This window comes from Protopterus annectens, chromosome 2.part2, assembly GCF_019279795.1.
Source record: "Protopterus annectens isolate FY-2018-M chromosome 2.part2, PAN1.0, whole genome shotgun sequence".
Classification (NCBI taxonomy): domain Eukaryota; kingdom Metazoa; phylum Chordata; order Ceratodontiformes; family Protopteridae; genus Protopterus; species Protopterus annectens.
In genome coordinates this window covers 8,066,555-8,085,187 of record NC_056730.1, presented here as the reverse complement: position 1 = coordinate 8,085,187, position 18,633 = coordinate 8,066,555, and the positions used below count along the sequence as shown (strand labels likewise).

At 40.7% G+C, this 18,633-nt stretch overlaps 1 protein-coding gene across 4 annotated transcripts in view; it reads right to left on the bottom strand.

Annotated features, from left to right (window-relative positions):
* The window catches only part of PDE8B (phosphodiesterase 8B), a 2,824,882-nt gene that overhangs the window by 672,532 nt on the left and 2,133,717 nt on the right, over window positions 1-18,633 (bottom strand). For all 4 annotated transcript variants that reach the window (XM_044063695.1, XM_044063696.1, XM_044063693.1 and 1 more), the window contains 2 exons: window positions 12,768-12,825; window positions 10,151-10,239 (listed from right to left, as the gene is read on the bottom strand). In XM_044063695.1, coding sequence (XP_043919630.1) covers window positions 10,151-10,239; window positions 12,768-12,825 — 147 coding nt within the window. The remainder of the gene's footprint in view (window positions 1-10,150; window positions 10,240-12,767; window positions 12,826-18,633) is intronic.

Sequence of the window (18,633 nt, the reverse complement as noted above, 5' to 3'; positions counted from 1 at the left end):
AAGGCTCGAAAGGAGAACCTGTGAGAGACTGAAGTACCAAAGTCAAGTTCTACGGTTCTAAGGGAGGCTTGACCGGAGGTTTAACATATAATACTTCTTTCAAAATGGTCTTGCATAGGCGGTGTGACATAATTGAAGAATTATCAAGATCATTATGAAAATTGGCGACAGCTGCTAAATGTACAGTGATCTTTGAAGCTGAGGCTCCTGCATGCAAAACAGTAGTCAGGTATTGTAGGATCTTTTGAATAGGCATAGAGAAAGGGTCTAAGTTCTGATACTTGGCCTAAATAGAGAACCTATTCCATTTACTAGAATAAACTTTCCTAGTGGAAGGTTTGTGTGAAGCCAGACAAATTTCACGAACAGGAGATGGGATGTCAGGCAGCCTGGCAATCATTGGAAGTGAAGGAACTGAACTGTGAGCTTGAGACTGTGCAGGTGTGGGTGAATCAGTCCCTGAGGATATGATAACAGGTCTTGGTAATGATCCAGGATCCATGGACTGTGAATCAGATGAGGCCATGGGGAAGATCTGGTGGCCAATCGAGCGTTAGAGCATCCCTCGGTGGTTCACCCTGAAGTGGGATCAGGGCAAATTAGCTTTTGCATTTGTAGTTTAGTGGGGGGAAGCAAACAGGTCACAACAAGGCTTGCCCCAGCATTGGAAGATCTGGTGTTACAGGGTTGAGGGACCACTCATGAGGCATCAGGATGTTCCTGCTAAGATTGTCTGCAATAAGGTTGGAACTCCTGTGAATGTTTGTTCCTATAAGGAAGCGGTTGGAAGCTATCGCCCAGTGCCAAATCCTCATGACTTCCCGACACAGGGGGTAAGACCTGGTTCCTCTTTGCTTGTTGATATACCAGACAACTGACATGTTGTCTGACTGAATTGCAATGGTCCCAGAGGGTAGGGAAGCATGGAACGCTTGCAATGCTAATAGAACTATCCTCAGTTCCAGGACATTTATGTGCAAATTGGACTCCATGGGGGACAAGGTGCCTTGGACAGTCTTTCCCTGGAAATGCCCCCCCCCCCAACAGGGAAGCATCTGTGGTCACCGTGGCTGTAGGCTGGGTAAGACAGAACGGTCGACACCAAAGATTCATTTGTGAGTTCATCGACCATAACATTTCTTCCTTGCAACGGTTTGAAATATGTAACATGTGGTCGAGTGGGTAAATTAGCAATGACCATCGTGCGGAAAGGAGCCACTGTAGTATTCTCATGTGCAGTCTTGCCAGTGGTACCAATGTAATGGCAGCCGCCATGGAGCCTAAGATTTGCAGTACAAGATGTGCTGGTGCAGAGGTCTGAGGAAGAAGGTCTTGGATTTGGTGTGTTATGTTCAAAAACCTGTGAGAGGGGAGAGAAGATTTACAGGATGTTGTGTCGAAGACCACTCCAATGAATTCCAGTGTCTTCGTTGGAGACATTGAGATTTGTCCTTGTTGATTGTAATCCCCAAGCGAAGAGCGAGATCTTGAGTGTAAGAAGATTCCTGGTCGGAATGGTAAGGAGCCAATTATCTAGATAAGGAAACACCTGAAATCCTTGTAGTCGAAGATGAGCTACCACAACTGCCATACATTTGGTGAACACTCGAGGGGCTGTCGGGAAACTGAATGGCAGTGCCCTGAACTGGTAGTGATTGGCTCCCAGCCAGGAGTGGAGAAACTTCCGGGAGTGGTGATCCATCTTTATGTGGTAGTACACATCCTGGAGGTCTATAGAGCACATTCAGTTATCCCTCCCTAGGAAGAGAAGAATGGACTGTATCATGACCATCCAGAAATTTTGAAGTTTGATAAATTTGTTCAGTAGGCTGAGATCCAGGATTGGTCTCCAGTCCCCTGTCTTTTTTGGCACTAAAAGAACCTCGAGTAAAACCTGGATCCTGTCTGATCTGGTGGTACTGGTTGGATGACTCTTTTCCTTAGCAGCTTTTCTATTTCTAAGGCTGCTAATTCTCTCTGATTGGGTGGTACATTGGGGATGCGAGTTAAATAAAATGGTATTTGGTAGCCTCTGAATATTATTCTCTGCACCCAAGCATCGGCAGTAATAAGATGCCAGGCTGGTAGATGCAGACAAAAATGACCCTGACTGCTTCCAGAGGAAAGCAATCAAGCCGCTGCTCAGGAGCACTGATAGGGTCTGCCAAAGAAAGAATCTCTAGCTCCCTGGTTATGCATACCCCCTCTACCCCGAAAGGGATGTCTTCCATAGGAGTTGCCCCCTCTTCCCCAGGGGGATTGTTCACCACGAGTGTCACGAAAAAGTCCTTGGGATTTCTTGAGCCACATTTTTCCTCCCTTCTGGTTCCTGGAGTAGGACCTCTGGGGGTTGGAAAGGCATATGCCCACAGCAGACAAGGTCTTTCCATCTTTCTCACTACGTGTAAGTGTGTCTAGTACTTTGGGTCCAAAAAGTGCAGATTCATCATCAGGTGTACTGATGAAGGAAGATTTAAAGGGGTCTGCAAAGTCACACAACCACATCCAGGCATTACATCTCATGACGCCTGATGTGGCAGCTTGATCTGCCCCCTCGGTGGAGTCAGAGTGAGATATCAAATGCATTGAGGAGCCTGAGATGGATTCAAGGGTAGCTAGCTGCCAGGTGAGAGTATCACGCACCTCATCAGGCAGTACCCCACCAAAGAGGGAGACATTTTGGAAATTAGGTCTTTTTGCAGGTGGGTAAAATGTGCCAGATAGTACAGAGACCAAATGTCGCTGAAGCATAGGTTCATTTCCCTAGTCTGTCCATGGTCTGGGACTCTCTGTTTGGAGGATGTGTGGTGGAACTATCTTCTTCCAGTTCCCTCTTGGTGGCTGCCACCATGCCCACAGAATCAACTGTCAACTGCTAGGACCAGTGGGGCTGGTCTTCAGGTGTAGATAACATTTTTTGTCTGATCTCTCTGGGACAGGTTCTACATTGTTCGGGGCCTTCCAGGCATGCTGCACAATGATTTTAACAAGGTCATCTGCCAATGGAGTCACCCAGGAAGTAGATGGCCAGGCACAGATGGCCTGCAGGAACACTGATTCCTCAGAAGAATGGTTATAGGACTTCCAGTCTCCCCGCTGCTTGAGGATTTCAAGAATGTCTCTGAATGAGATGCCGTTTGGGGAAGACCATGGGGACCCTTCCCCTCATCTCAATCAGTGTCTTCAGTGATAGATTCCTTTGGTGGATCAAGGTGCATCCTCTTGCATCATTTCTTCCAGGGTGACTCCCCAGTGGGATATTCTGAGGAGGACTCTGTAGAAGGGGTTCCCTTCAAAGAGGGTTCTTGTGAATCTCATGCCCGGGGTCCCAAAACAGAGGGTTGGGAGAGGTGCATGCTAGGGGAGGGTTCTGATACTGATGTCATTGGTGCTAACTGTGAGTCCACTACTTGTACAGCAGGCCCACCTGAGGAGGGATGGGTGTCCGGAACCGGGAGGGACAAACTCGGAACCGGGGTCACACCTCGCCGTAAGGAACACACCCCAGGTGAGGAGCTCTGACAGAACTGGAAGCCATTGGAGCCATGGACATAGACGGCACCAGCGAGAAAATAGGCGCTGAGCTAGGTACCAAGGTACAGATGGTCCAAGCACTGCTTCGGGAGAGCATCAGTTCCACCGGAGCCAATGCAGCAAGGGTGGACGGTGCCAACAGGGAAAACACTGCTGTTGGAACCGAGACAGTATGCACCGGAGTGGAAATATCTTGTCCTTGGCAGGTATTCAAGTTTTGGAGCCGATGGAGCCGAAGAAACTGTTGGCACCTTGGCTGGGGATGGTGCCGAAGCAGGTACAGTCACCGGAGCTGATGTCAGATCCAAGGATAGCACCAAAGTCAGTGGTGCCGAGGTTGGTACCGAAATAAGGGTGAATATCATGGACGGCACCAAGGGAGAAGACACAGAGCCTGGTGCTGAAGAGGTCTTCACCGATGGCGCCGGTGAAGCATGGAGCCAACTCGGTTCCATCACTGACAGAGATGCAGGAACTGAGTGACTCCGTTTGTCCTTATGTTTTTTGGTTTTTGGAGGGGGTGAGACCTCTGACCCAGATAGAGTCTCTGAAAAAGTTTTCTTGATTAATCCATGTTTCCTTATGTTTTTGGTCTTTGGAGGGGGTGAGACCTCCGACTCAAATACAGCCTCCAAAAAGGGTGTCTTGAGTAATCCATTTTCCTTATATTTTGTGGTCTTTGGAGGGGGTGAGACCTCCGACTCAGATAGAGCCTCTGAAAATAGTGTCTTGAGTAATCCTTTTAAGATAAGTATATTTTTACATTCTGCTAGTGTACAATTACTAAAACTAGCACAAATGTCACATTCAGCTTTAATATGATCCACACCCAAACAGTAGACACAACGAACACGTGTATCTGAGTTAGGCATCTTACGTCCACCCTTGTCACACTGTTTAATTCCCAACTTAGCTTTGTCTGACATAGTAAAGCAACAAGGCTATCCTATGGAAAAATTAAGGGAGAAAATACCAGTGATGTTATTTTAAAAAAATACCACTAGTAAAAGGGAAAGGCCTGTCAAAGACAGCAGAGAGGGACAGTACCGATAAATGTAAAAAATTAAATTACCAAGGAAAAGGGTAGGAAATAGGCTTAGGTTCTACGCGACAGTGAGAAAAGGCTAACTTGACTAAAAAGTAAATAATTTTGAAGAAAAACTGTCTTAAAATTAACAATTTTCTTGAGAGAGATGGCTAGCACACCTGACTAGGAATGCGACAAACAAGATCTGGAGTAAATAGGAGAGGAGAATTAAGGGCAGGTCTTAGCTGAGAGTTTTTGGCTGACGCAAGCTTGGAAACGGCTGTATTAGCTCCGACGATGGAACCAAGGTCCTAATGGTAATGAATAAACAAAGATTTACAACATCAGATCATTATGTTACATTGGTGCAAAAAGTCATTCACAAAATAAGAGATGTATCCTTTGATTATGGGGTGCATTGTGAGGTGACCCTTGTAGATAAGAATTTGATACTTTTTCCTCTGAGGTTTCCATACCTAGTGTCAATGAATGTTGTGCCATTATATGCTGAATACATAGGCATGTCTAGTCCTTGAGCAAACCAATTTTCCCCAACTGCTAGAAAGTAAATTTCCTGCAAGTCAAGAAATTATAATATTTTAATACTGTACTGCTAACAAAGAATACATAACTATATGCTTTCTCAGCTTACACAGATATAGAAATGGCTGAGGCTAAATAGAAGGGGTTGCTCAAGCACAGGAAGAATCCGGAAAGGATTTAGCATCCATCAGGAAGGCCCATTGTAGATCGACTGATAGGGTAAGGATGTTATAAGTCAAATCTTACATCAGAGGGTCAACATCTGAGCTGAATCTCAGATAAGTCGAGCAGTTGGTTACCAGCTGGATGACAGCTCATGTACCAAAGTTAAAAAGGCCAAGTCCAGAAATACAGACATACTGATAAAAAGCCTGATGCTGAGTCCAGACATGGTAAAGAAAGCCTGACTCCTGGAGCTATCTTTTAAATAACAACATTTGGGGAAGATGTGCACATACCAATTAGCTACAGTGCAGCTTTCTTTGACAGACATATTATTTAAATAAATACTAAGAGTCGCCATATGCTCCAGATGGCGTGACCTTAGATGACAACATTTTCCAGGGTGTGAATACCCTGATAGCAAACGTAAAACAGCTAGATAGTTTCTTCAAAAGAGTTTGGCAACTGGGAATCCTTTGAACTCTTCAGCAAAGGAAATTTTATTTTAAACTCTTCAACTTGTTCAAGTAAACTATGTGCTAACAGTGTATATCCATAATGTGAAAGACAGTCTTCTTTGGTTTATGCATGGAAAAAAAGAAAAACAGGAGATGAATTGAGTGGTTTAGGAACATTTTGGAAACCAGATTCAGGAAGAAGTGTGGGTTGGTCTTAATGAACAGCTAATCCTTTTAAAAAAGTGAATATGTTTTCCTCCATATGAGGGCCATCATCTCAAAGATCCTTAAGAAAAGGTGATGGCGACCAGAAAAGTTACTTCTTAAAGGATAAAGTTCAGCAACATTAAACAATGTTCCAGGGCACTGGAGTTAATAAAGTCGAGGAACCTTTGGGCAAGGGAGTTTGAGCACAAGTAACTTACCCAGTCAATGGATGGGTAGTTAAAGTCACCCAAACCAGGGTTTTTGGATGTATCTTGATAGACTCAAGTAGATCTAAATAGGCAGAGTGGGTGTCCTGATTCATGAAGGGGTAGTTGTAGTGCATAACGGTAATCCTGCTAGTAATGAAGTTTAAATACAATGAAGGGCAGAGATTTTTCAAATGCAAACACAGATGCAGAACAGATGCAGAATTCATTTAACGAACCGCTTGATTACCTTGGCCTGGTCCACAGTCCTAATCTACATATGGCTATGATGGACAGAAATGGCTGATATGGACATATTGGCCATAAATTGTACTGATCCTTAACATATAAGAAGATGACCTGTAAGCTGACAAATTCTAGGTGGTTTCGGGTACTATTCCATCCAAACAGAGAATTTCATATATTTATCAGAATAGGTCTGACGGAAGACTTCCTAGCAGCTGTATTCACTTTAAAAATTCTAGGTGAAAGATCATGCGGAATCAGATGATCTAAAGCAGGAGTCTGGTTCTGAGCTGCAGCCTCTAGCAACGGTGACCTGCTTAATTATTATTTATTTATTTGCTGACCATGTAAGTGATGTGGTCATCTTTAAATGCTTTTCAGAAATGGTCCAGGCCAAGATGGCAAGAGAAAACATTGTTGTATATCAACATTTTAGTTTAGTCAGTCCACCTGCATGCTTTTTTAAGAGATGAGAAGACACCAGACGGTTAGGGCTTAATACCCAAGCAGACTCAAGCAGAACATGCTGTGAAGCAGAGATCCTAGCTCTGAATCACCATGCTGTTCAGTGCCACCTCCTTGGATAGTAGCACATAATTATCCTGTCTCAGCACATAATTATTCTGTTTCATCAGAATAACTGAAATCCTGACATGATTCCTTTTTTGGTCACCCTGAGACTTAGTTTTGTTCTTACTTCACTGAATTTCAGGTGAGAGATAAGATCAGGGAAGAGCAGGAAGGGCTGCAGGAATCTTTCTTGTCATATGACAGCGACTGTGATTATCATTTATTCATCTTTTCTTTTCTGTGCTCAACAGATGAGAGGGAAAATGTCTTCCTCTGAGTGGATAACAAATTTATCTTTGGAATATCTTACCTTCAGAAAGTCCAGTCTAAGCACAACCTCTGGATCTGCAGCTCCACAGGCTGCCTGCCAGCATATTCTCTCATCTCTGGATGTCAGCTGATGAGAGAATGATACCTCCATGTTTGACCCGTTGCCAGTCTCACACTGACTTCAACTACAAGTTCATCGTTACTACAGAGCATAAACCTAAGTACTTCACATAAGATTCGGTGAGGTAGAGAAAATGACAGAATGAATTAAAATGCACATACAGATTGGCACACACACACACACACACACACACACACACACACACACACACACACACACACACACACACACACGGTTCATCCTCTTTGTTCTGGGAGTTCGATATAATGAAGAGTCGATGAAGTCAGGCTTGCTAAAGTGAGATTCGGTAAAGTGAGTATTTGATGTTTTGAAGTAGACCCATATATACATGCATATATATATATATATATATATATATATATATATATATATATATATATATATATATATATGGTTCCCTATCAGAAGCCTGAAACACTATAAGCCTGAAAATTAAAATCCTGAAAACTATAGACTGAAAGTTCAAAATCCTGAAAGCCCAAAATCCTGAAACTCAAAATCCTGAAAACACAAAATGGACATACTGACGTCATTGTGGCTTTGCTATTGTTAGCCCTGTGGTGTTGGGTCATGCGTTGGGTTCAGGTAAGTGTGCGGTTGGTTTTATGTTAGGGTTAGGGGCGGTTTAAGTGAGTTAGGGTTAGGGCGCAGGTTAGGCATGTATGCAGTAGTGACAAATACTGGAGTTAGGGGCGGTTTAAGTGAGTTAGGGTTAGGGCGCGGGTCAGGTGAGTGTGCGATAGTGACGGACCTTAGGGTTAGGGTTAGGGTCAGGGTCAGTTGGTAGATATTAGTGTCTTTATAGTGACATATTAGCATTATTTGTGTTTTCAGGATATGTATGTATACATATATACACAATACCTATATGCACACACACATAATTATATAATGAAGAGTGAACATATTAAATAACTGACACAAAAAACATCAACCATAACATGCAGACAATGCATTATATTGACCATGCCAAATTCCTTTTCTGATGTTCTACTGATCACCCTACCACACATTCTGCTCACATTTTATTTATAGTGATAGTGATACAGACACAGCTTATTAAAGCAGGAGGACTTAAGGCTCTTTCGATTATAGTTAAAAAGTTGAAACAGCCACTGCAAAATGGTAATGCAGCAAACAGACTGTAAAGTGGCACCATAACTCAGTGCTAACTCTTGGAACTGTTGGAAAATAACAGTCAACATATAGCAAACATGACAGTGTTTAACATTGAATATTCCTAGTCTCTAAACTGATACTCAAATTCAATAGTTGTAATCACTGCAGTAAACATGAAAATACAATACTGCAATAATGAGCTGATGAAAGCAGGAGATTGAGAAAAGAGAGAAATACCAAAAGCACAAAGTTTAATCAGTCATAATATCAATAATTATTTTTGAATTCATTTTTACTGAAAAAAATCTCATGTTAAAAACCCATACATATACATATATATATATAGAGAGAGAGAGAGAGTTATACATAAACTTGCAGTGGTAATTGTAAGGTAAAATATGTAAGAGTTCTAAGACTAAGACAAATTTCAACATTTGACATGCCATTTTCCCTCTTTTAGAGAATCACTGGGTCATCAAGGAAGGTGCCCATTGCTAAATCTCATTTTAAAATCTCTCCTTTTCACTTTCTATTCTCAAGTTTTGTACACTTTATCTACAGCTCTGATAATCATATTACTCAGAAAAAAAGCAATATGCCCACTAAATCTGTACATACATTCCTTAACTAAATATTTATTTTAAGACAACTGATTGTTGCTATGGACCCCCCCCCCACATAACCTCTAGAAACTTCCTAACATAACCCTGCCTAATAAACACCCATGATGCATAGGGGCACAATTTGGTTGGATTGCACAGCTAGGCTTATAAAGGCCCTGGTGGTCATTAGCCTAGTATTTAACTATGAACCTATGAACTTTTAACCTATGAGCCTAATGCATTCACTTGGTAAATGAGGAGATGTATGAAGCCATATGAGGTAACAGAGTATTTGACAGGAATTAGACTTGACCTTTCCAAAACATACCCATCAAACAGCAAATATTTGGGAGGAAGTAACAGTTGTCTTCTCCTAACAGTCATACATGATTATGATCAAAACAGAAGGTTAATCTTTGGATCTATTGTGGATATTTAGATGTCCACACACAATACAGGCTGCAGTTCTTAACCTCTAATGTCAACAAATGTTCACAGCATTTTTTTATTGCAGATAAAGACTGTTGTTCCTATATGTGGATACACTGACAAAAGAAAAGCACTGTATTCAAAAGGAAGCAAATAAGAAAAATGTATAAAATGTACGCAATATGTTTGAAAACCAGAAATTATTAAAGCAGAATCTGAGGTAAAATGAGTAGACTGCAGTATTATTAGTTACTTGCTCAGTTATAAAATCCCTAACTTAAAAAAGTATACGATTTATCAAGGATATACTTTACACGCACAATGGAAAAAAGAAAAAGCAGAAACAATGGCAATTACTATAATACGTAAAAATGTGTCTCAAATGCCACAAGAAGCCTCGTTTCTCAAACAACAGTATTACTAAGCTTTTTCTCAGATCTTTAAACTTAGCATGAACTTTTGCTTTGGCAAGAAAATGCATAATAGCAGGTAATGCAACTTAATGAAACAGAAAAGACTTTGATATTGTTTGAAAGATCATCTCCATCAAACTAATAAGAATCCCATTCTAGAATTTAGATAGTCGTGGCTTTACTCAATAAATAATACTGAAATTTTGCATTCCTTTTACTTACCGTAGTTTGAACTGTGAACAAACTTCTCCATGTTCTATTTGAATTAATTCATTGTAGCAAGCTGTCACATTACCATTTTCTAGAAATCTCTGTGGGGGGAAAAGAAACCTGCTCAGAAATCAAACCATTAGAAGGTATTTACCTTTCTCTTATGTTTTTGTAATTAAAAATAAACTGTTGACAGATGTTCTATTCTGCTTTTACTATAGTAGTACTGCAACAACAATTATTAATGAAAAAAAAGGATTTGCTTACTCTCTTCTGCTAAGGAAAGCTTCTGACAATAACTTTCTTGTAAGAGTATGTTCTAAATGTTTTAATATGATTTAACATAACATTTGTTTTCTGCAATTCATAGACAAAATTACTGAGAGTTAAATGAAGTGTCTGCACGTTTTGCCTCTTTTTAAGCAACAATGAACTTTAAAATGTAACATGGACACACCTGTTACATCACAGACAACACAAGTCAGTCCCCATAATCAGTGTACTTGAATACAGACATGCCAATCACTACAGTTAAATTTTGTTAACCAAACCTTTGTTTTTGTCAAAAGAAATAATTAAGTCTGAAAAGTGCACAAGCTTTGGAGAAAATTATCTTCACCTGGAATGTTTTTCTCCTGCTTTCTATTTTCAGCAGTGGGCCTGTAGCTGTATCGTTAAAAGAAGCTTCATGATTCATTCTACACTAATAACTTCCTTTCACACACTACTGATCACTTTTGCAGCACCCTCAACATAGTTCACTTATAATCATTTCAATTGTCAGGTAAGTTATAATGCAAAGTCTGTAATCCACCACACACATTCATATGTATAACACACACACACACACACACACACACACGCACACACACACACACACACATACACACACACACACACACACATACACACATATGCTACCTGATAATGTTGACCATCTGATCTGATCCTACCACTAATATCTAACATGCAATTGATGGTTGCCAAACTCCAGTTACTGCAGTTACCAGCTTTCCCCATTTGCCCCTTTTTCTACATAAACAGTATGGGAGGCACTCAAAGCAGCATCAGTCCTAGCTAAGCCCACTAGATATTCCTCTACATTCATTCAGCCATTGTAAGCTTTTGGACTCTGACATTTATTTTCCTTGCCCTTCCCATTGTGTAACTTCCATTAGACTATCTGCTGCTTTTCACTCTGTCTACTGCTAATTTAGCGCCCCCAGGCCTGCAACAGCAACATAGAGAAAGATACAGCTCAAATGTTGCAGGCAGGTGAAGATGGCTGAGCATATTTTACGGGAAGGAGTGCTTCAATCCATGGGCACACAAGCATGGTTATATTTCCTTGTTGGAGACCATGGAGACTGCTGTACATTGTTTCTGGAAAGTGGACAGGATGTCCAGCTGACATCAGCCCCTTGCAGAAGGGTAGGATGGTATACAGCAAATGCCCACTTCACAACCCACTGGATGGATGCCATTGGCTGGGCACAGAGAGGTAGGCATTAAGAAAAAAATCCTGAACCACCTCTAATGGCTATCTTAATGATGCCCCCCAGTTATCCCTCACAATGCTGATGAAAAATGAATTAGCCAATTTGCTGGTAGGGGTTATCTTGCAAGTGTGGGGGGGGGGAGGGGGGCAAAAAATTGTAACAAAAAAAAAACTTTAATGACTTCATCTCTGACACAGGATGGCTAAGAAGGGGATGTGGAGTACAGCCTCTAGAATTATCATATATGTTGTGATATATGCTATCTGATATGCAGTGTTTTTTGGGGGAGGGTGTTATAACAGGGCATAGCTGCTGATGACACTCTTCTCATTTTATGTAATGTCAGTCACCTATAGACCTGTAGGCAAACTGTCCTGCCCCATCACCATCAGAATGCCAAATCACACACCATAGCTCCATACCTACCACTCGGAGTGGGCAAGCAGGCCAAACTCTGGGGCTTCCCCAGCACCCTCCCTTGGTAATACAGTACCCAAGCCACTAGTCAGTCACATGCCACATGGGCCTTAGTCAAACCTTCTTTCCTTGGACCCAGGCTTGGCTCCTATTTTTGCTTTAACACTAGAATAAACTTCAGATAATGCTCATGAACACAATGCACTTTTCTTAACTTATTCTATTCCCCTATTCCCCTGGAAGGCTTATCAGCATTCCAGCAGCCAGTCATCTAATGAAGGTTGAGTCATAGACTTTTACAAACATGTGATTCACCTCTGACAAGTTAGGAACAGAAACATTAGTATTTTGTAATCCACTTTTAGAAGGAATTGTAAGCAGAAGTGATCTAGACTAGTGTTCACTCTTAGTCCAAGATCTGCCATTTTTGAGTTTCCGGAACTTTCATCCCGTGTCCTTCAAGTTATTTTCATCATAACAGTTAGTGCATGTCCATTTTGTAGTCTCCTTGTTTGCACTTAATTCCATCCCACACAAACAAGGGATACTATCATGCTATAAAGTAGACAGGCAAATCCAGAGTCTAAAGTTATCTTTAAGCATTTTCCTACCTTTGTTTTGTAATCATTAGTTACAAAACTAAAACAGGAGGCTAAATGAGACAGAATGTGAACGTCAATGACAGGTAAGACAGGTAATCAAAGGCAGCTTACCCTATTAAAACCTGCATTAAGAAGGGGAAGGACTGACGGTTCTTCCTGGCCACCAGCACTGCAAGAAATAAAGATGGTCATTATTAGCTGACATTAGTATGAATAAAATGAAAATACCACATCGCTCATACTAAGCTAGTGAGGACAAAACTGCAGCCTAAGTGAATCTGAAGCAGTAGTCTGGCAATCTTCAGATGAAGCACACATTTCTAAGTCTAACCTCAAGAGAAACTTGGAAGATCATGAAAAATTAATATGTCTGGCTGGAGTCTAACAGATATTGGACAGTGATGTGGACCTCTTCCGCTGAGATTTAATCTCTACAAGTACACCCCTAAGAAACTGATGAGCCAGAGGAAGGAGCATTTATATGACAGCACTCTGGCAGCTGCAATTCTGAAGACAGAAGAAAGGTTCCAAACTGTAACTCATTCCCTGCTGCCCCACTTCAGCCATGCCTCTTACTGGAAATCATCACTCATGCTTGTTGTGTGATTCACCACCTTCACCTCCTAATAGGAATCACTACCTAGGCCTTGCTGTGCGATTCATTACCCATACACCCTAAAGCGATTCATGAGCATGCAATACTCTTGAACATCATTACATTATTACCAGGAAGAAAATCAGGTACAGTGAGAATGTTCCAGAAGAACCTAAAGAAATTATATTTAGAAATAACCGGGGAAGATTTGGAGGATGGGGAGAAGAGAGAGAGATTAAGCAGGCATACCTAGATAATAGGAAATTACTAGGCTGTTGATCCAGAGGTCATTTTAAGCCTAGCCATTTCATTCTAATGCAATACCATAGAAATGCTAGTCAGTTCCCAAGATTGCATTTATTGATGACTGTCCATGTCCAGGAGGGTTGTGGGCTCTATCCCCAGTAAGAATTTATAGTGCCCCATCTATTTGTCCAGGTTCCTCTTGAACAGTGTCATAAAGGTGCTCTGTTTCACATGAATTGGTAGTCTGTTCCAAAGACATGACAGTCGCTGGGAGATAAATCTGTCCCTCCATCATGTCCTATTTAAGTTGCAGGCCATATTTAGGTCCCTGAAATGGGTAGCCCTAGTCCCATTTGATTAATGGATATGCAGCAAGTTCCTTAGGTTTGGGTCTTGGATTGTTCTGTAGGCCAGACATAAGTCTCCCCTAAGAAGTCTACAAGATATGGAGTATTGGTCTATGCAAGGGGCATGCTGGACCCCCTTGATCTTTTTTGATAGAAACCTCTGAGGTCTCTCTAATTGCTGCAGTTGTTTAGTATGCTACAAGCCAAATGAGGTGTTACACTCAATTATGGGCAAGTTAAGTGTCGAGTATGGGGGGGCTTATAACCTCTTTTGCTCTCAAAGCGAAGCTGTTACTATTCAAGTGTGCTGTGCAGAAAGCTTTCCTGACTACAATAGACACATGGTGGTCAATGTTAAGGTCACATTCAACTTGTGATCCCAAGTCCCTTACCAATTCATGGGTACTTAGAGTATTGTTGTTGATTTGATAGTGTCAGGAGGCACTGTTTGTGCCAAAAGGAATTATGATGCATTTCTCTGTATTCAGTTTGAGACTGTGACTAATACATGCCACTGATCTGCATGAAACCCTCCTGGAGTATACTGACATAATTTGGAGATTCAATGACTGCACCTGGTTTGCATTTGTCTGCAAACTTGGTCTGACACAACCCTTTAGTTTCGACCTGAACTTCTGAGAAGTATATATCAAACAGTAAGGGGGCCCAGCAGTGACTCCTGTGGCACCCTACTGGTAACAGGTCTGCTGGTTGATGTGTAGTCACCCACTTTGATAGTGTGGATCTGGTTTTTGAGCCAGTTGGCAACCCATCTTACAACAAAGGGGTTTAAATTCAGTTTGTTAAGTTTGTCGGTAATGCTTGAATGTGGGACTGTGTCGAAAGCCTTTGCCAGATCAAGGTATGCTCTTTGTGAATGAGACTCATCACAATGGATAATGTCTTGTGTTTGGTATGGTTATGACAGGGTTGCTAAAAAGGGAGGTTGAAAATACCTGTAGAACAACATTAGGGCCAGGCTTCCACTATGTCCATTTAAGATGGAATATGATGGCTGCCAGAGGACAAAACATATGGAAAGATAATAACTTTCCTTTTGCATATCACTTTCCAAATTGTGGTTTGCACCTGAGCTATGGCTTTTGAATTTTGGTATGCATTTGTGGTTTCTTCATGCATGTCCTCAATAGAATGCCATAGTGGGTCAACTTCATGTTCTGTTTGTCTAAATTCTTGTTATTCTGCTGTTATAATAAACCATTTAATACCATCTACTTTGATATACTTTATGCTTCTTTGACACGGTTGACTTAGGCTTGGTTTTTTAATTAATTTACCACATTTGTGTTGATTCTTTACTGTTTCTGAGCTGTACGGTGCAGTTGCTGCTCCTGAATTTTTGTGTTAACTGGGGTTCTTTAATGGGTGTCTTTCAATATCCATCTGTGTGAGTGGGGATGCAAGTAAACCAGTACATGGGAGACTGAACAGTGATTGCAGATATGCACAACTGAGCATGCTACATGAAATGGATTATATATATACTTGGGGTGTTTTGTACAATAACACAGGGCTTCACTGAACAAATGACGAGCATGTTGTATTCTCTGCACTTTGTTTGCACTATGGTCATGTCCATACACAGGACATGTTGTAGAAGCAACCAATCTGTACTGAGAGGAAGAACTACAAAATGTTTGACAATTGTTACAAATATTGAGCATAGTAAACTCTACAAGATTCTGTGAGTTTCGATCAATGTTTCTAGAGTGTGTGTGTGTGTGTGTGTGTGTGTGTGTGTGTGTGTGTGTGTGTGTGTGTGTGTGTGTGTGTAGCTCTCAACTGTACTCATTTTCACAGAATGTCCATATTTTTGCCTCATATTTTTGGTGTGTTCCTCCTAAAATCTGTACCTTTCTGGCAAATAGCTGAGGACTTAAGTCATTAAATAATGACAAACATTTGAGTTTAAGACTCCACAGCCTTCAGAAAATTAATGCTAATGCAAAACCTATTATTCTATCAACTTTCTAAGCTTTTAAGAGCAATATTTAAAATCTGTCCCTATTTGTCCCCCCATCACTTTAGGGTTTGTCCAGATTTTTTTGCTCTAAGAGGTTGAGAGTGTCTGTGTGTGTGTGTGTGTGTGTGTGTGTGTGTGTGTGTGTGTGTGTGTGTGTGTGTCTGAAAGAGAGATTGAGAGGGGAAAGTTCCCAGAAAGCTTGTATATGCTGATTTACTGAGCAGGCATAAAACCTATTACAAAGAAATGGGCCTGGCCAGTTCATAAAACATTTCACCCTGACTGGAACTCATTACTTATATGTGCATCCTAAGAAGCACTGACATTTTATTGTAATCTGTTAGCACGTTTTAAGTCTGTATTGTTTGTTACTAATACCATGAGCAGTGCAGACTTGCACAACAGAATACCATAAAGAGCAGCTGTGCAGAGGTGATCTAGTAGCCATAGGTTACAGCAATAATGTGTTGAATATATAGTTTTTTTAATTTTCCCATTTACCCTGTAGAGAGGTTTGTGAATACAACCTGTATTCATATACCAAGTCAATACCGCTGCACGACCGTAAGTGTACTGCCTGGTGAATGATCCCATCTGTGTTGAGATATAGTTACTTTGGGATTACAGTTTGCTTTATACCATATACCTGGAACGGCCTTGGAGTTGGGATAGTTATATATTGACAGTGGAAGATACTGCATGCATTGCTGTATCTGAGATTCCTGGAAGGTGGACATGATACTCCTTGGCACGTTATTATAGCTGTACAGTAGCAACATATTAGGTAATAGCTTTGGTGCTCCATTGTACTTTCAACTGAATTAAAAGTAATATGTATGCGCATATCATTTACATATCTCATGCACATCACAGTGTTATAATGAGTACTCAAAGCTTGTCTATCCTTTACGATTTTTCTGTGAAATTTCAAGAACAGCAGTACAGCACACTGCCTGCCATAGTTGTTATTCCTACCCTGACATATCTAAACAGTGTACCTATGTTTATGTACTTGTGAAAGACTGGTTAGATAGCTGTCCTTGTCTGGCACCATCTGAATTCTGTAGGAGAATGGCAACCTGACATGTATTAGATATCTGCCAAGACAAATATAGGAGCAAAATAGTTGCAATTGTGACATACCTCATTCAGTCACAATATGATCCTTTCCTTCAATAAGCTAGCAAATACTGGATTTCTACCAACATAAATTAGGAAGTTGTCTTAAAAGGCAGTTTTACCGGTCATTGGTAAACTCCAGACACAAGCAGCTTTTCAAAACTATACGGCTTGAAGCAACACATCTTTACATGCTAAGATGTACAAAATCAATTGGCAGGCAATATTTTGTACTAGATGCTCACTAAATCTGCCATTAACATGGTGGGATCAAAGGTCAGGTTTGGCTTTCTTATTGATCATTTGCATACTTCTGCAGCACATCTCTGCATCATAGATACAGGCTGCTCTGTCTCAAAAGCCTAAGACCATGTGGTTCAGGAGTAATGAAGCTTCAAAGCACAGATATTTGAATCTGTCCAATATAAGCTGATGGAACTCCTCTGACTAGTCCATCAACCTTGTCAACAATGTTAATCAATCAATCAATCAATCAATCAAAAACAAATAAATAAATAAATGCATAAATAAACAATTGAATGGATGATGCTGTTAAGAATGTTACTTCTGCCTTTCTAGATACTCTGGAGTCTGTATCATATTCAAGTTTATTTCATTCTCATTTCATGAAAAGAAAAAAAAAATCCATATTCAGCTTCCTGCAGAACAGCTAAAGGCCAATAATGGTGTTAACTAAGTTGCTTCTGCTATGGGGTACAAATGTAAGCCCCCTTTTCCGGCACTTTTGTTTCAGTTTCAGTCAGTGGAATTGAGTGGTTCAAGATTTATTTTGTGTGGATTATTGGGGGAACTGAAATGAGTTTCCTGAGGTCTCCATCAAGGGATGGGTGCCATTCCATGGGTGGTATTACTCACATCCCTTTGTTGTACTGCCAAGGTTCCTTTGCCCCCCTCCCCCCAGTGATCTTCTGTATGACTGCCCGGGTTGCCTGGGTGTCTGTTATAGGAAGTATTCCTTTGATCATCCCTTTATTGTTTCTTTTGTGGGGTTCTGTCTGGAAAAGCTGCTCTGGAAGCCAAAGGAAATTCCTGTCTATACATATATATTTCTCAGATGTTCAAAATTAGACAACAATTTATGAAAGAAGAAAATAAAAGTCTTTACCAACACCAAATCCAGCAGGTAGTACATTTAAACTTTAGCTTATCTTCTGACCAAATAACAGAATTATTAAATCATGACTTTAAATCCAGCATACTAAAATTAGACAACAATGCAAAGGGGCATCCTCACTCAACAGCAGAAAGGATTATATCATTCTGTAGTAAAAATGGTAAATCAGTTACATTTAAACAAAGTTATTTTCAAGGAATCAAACTACAAGGCTAAACTTCTGCAGATGTCATCTTCTAAACTTCATTTAAGCAGCTGCTGAACTTAGGGCTAAACCGACCAAGATATTCATCAGGATAAGTCTGTAGGCAGGAAAGGGTTCCAGCCTATTGGACATGAGCAGTACTTAATCCAACACATGAAGGTGGGTATGTGACAAGATGGGTAATTAGAAATTCACTATAATTCAGCAAATTGACAGTTGAAGATAGGTGCTCACGGACAGTTATCCCACCACCTATTATAAAATCTCAGTACTGTCTGACAGTCAGTATAAATTGTATCACATGTATGGCAATAACCAACATTACTCAGTTCTTGAGAATGTTATA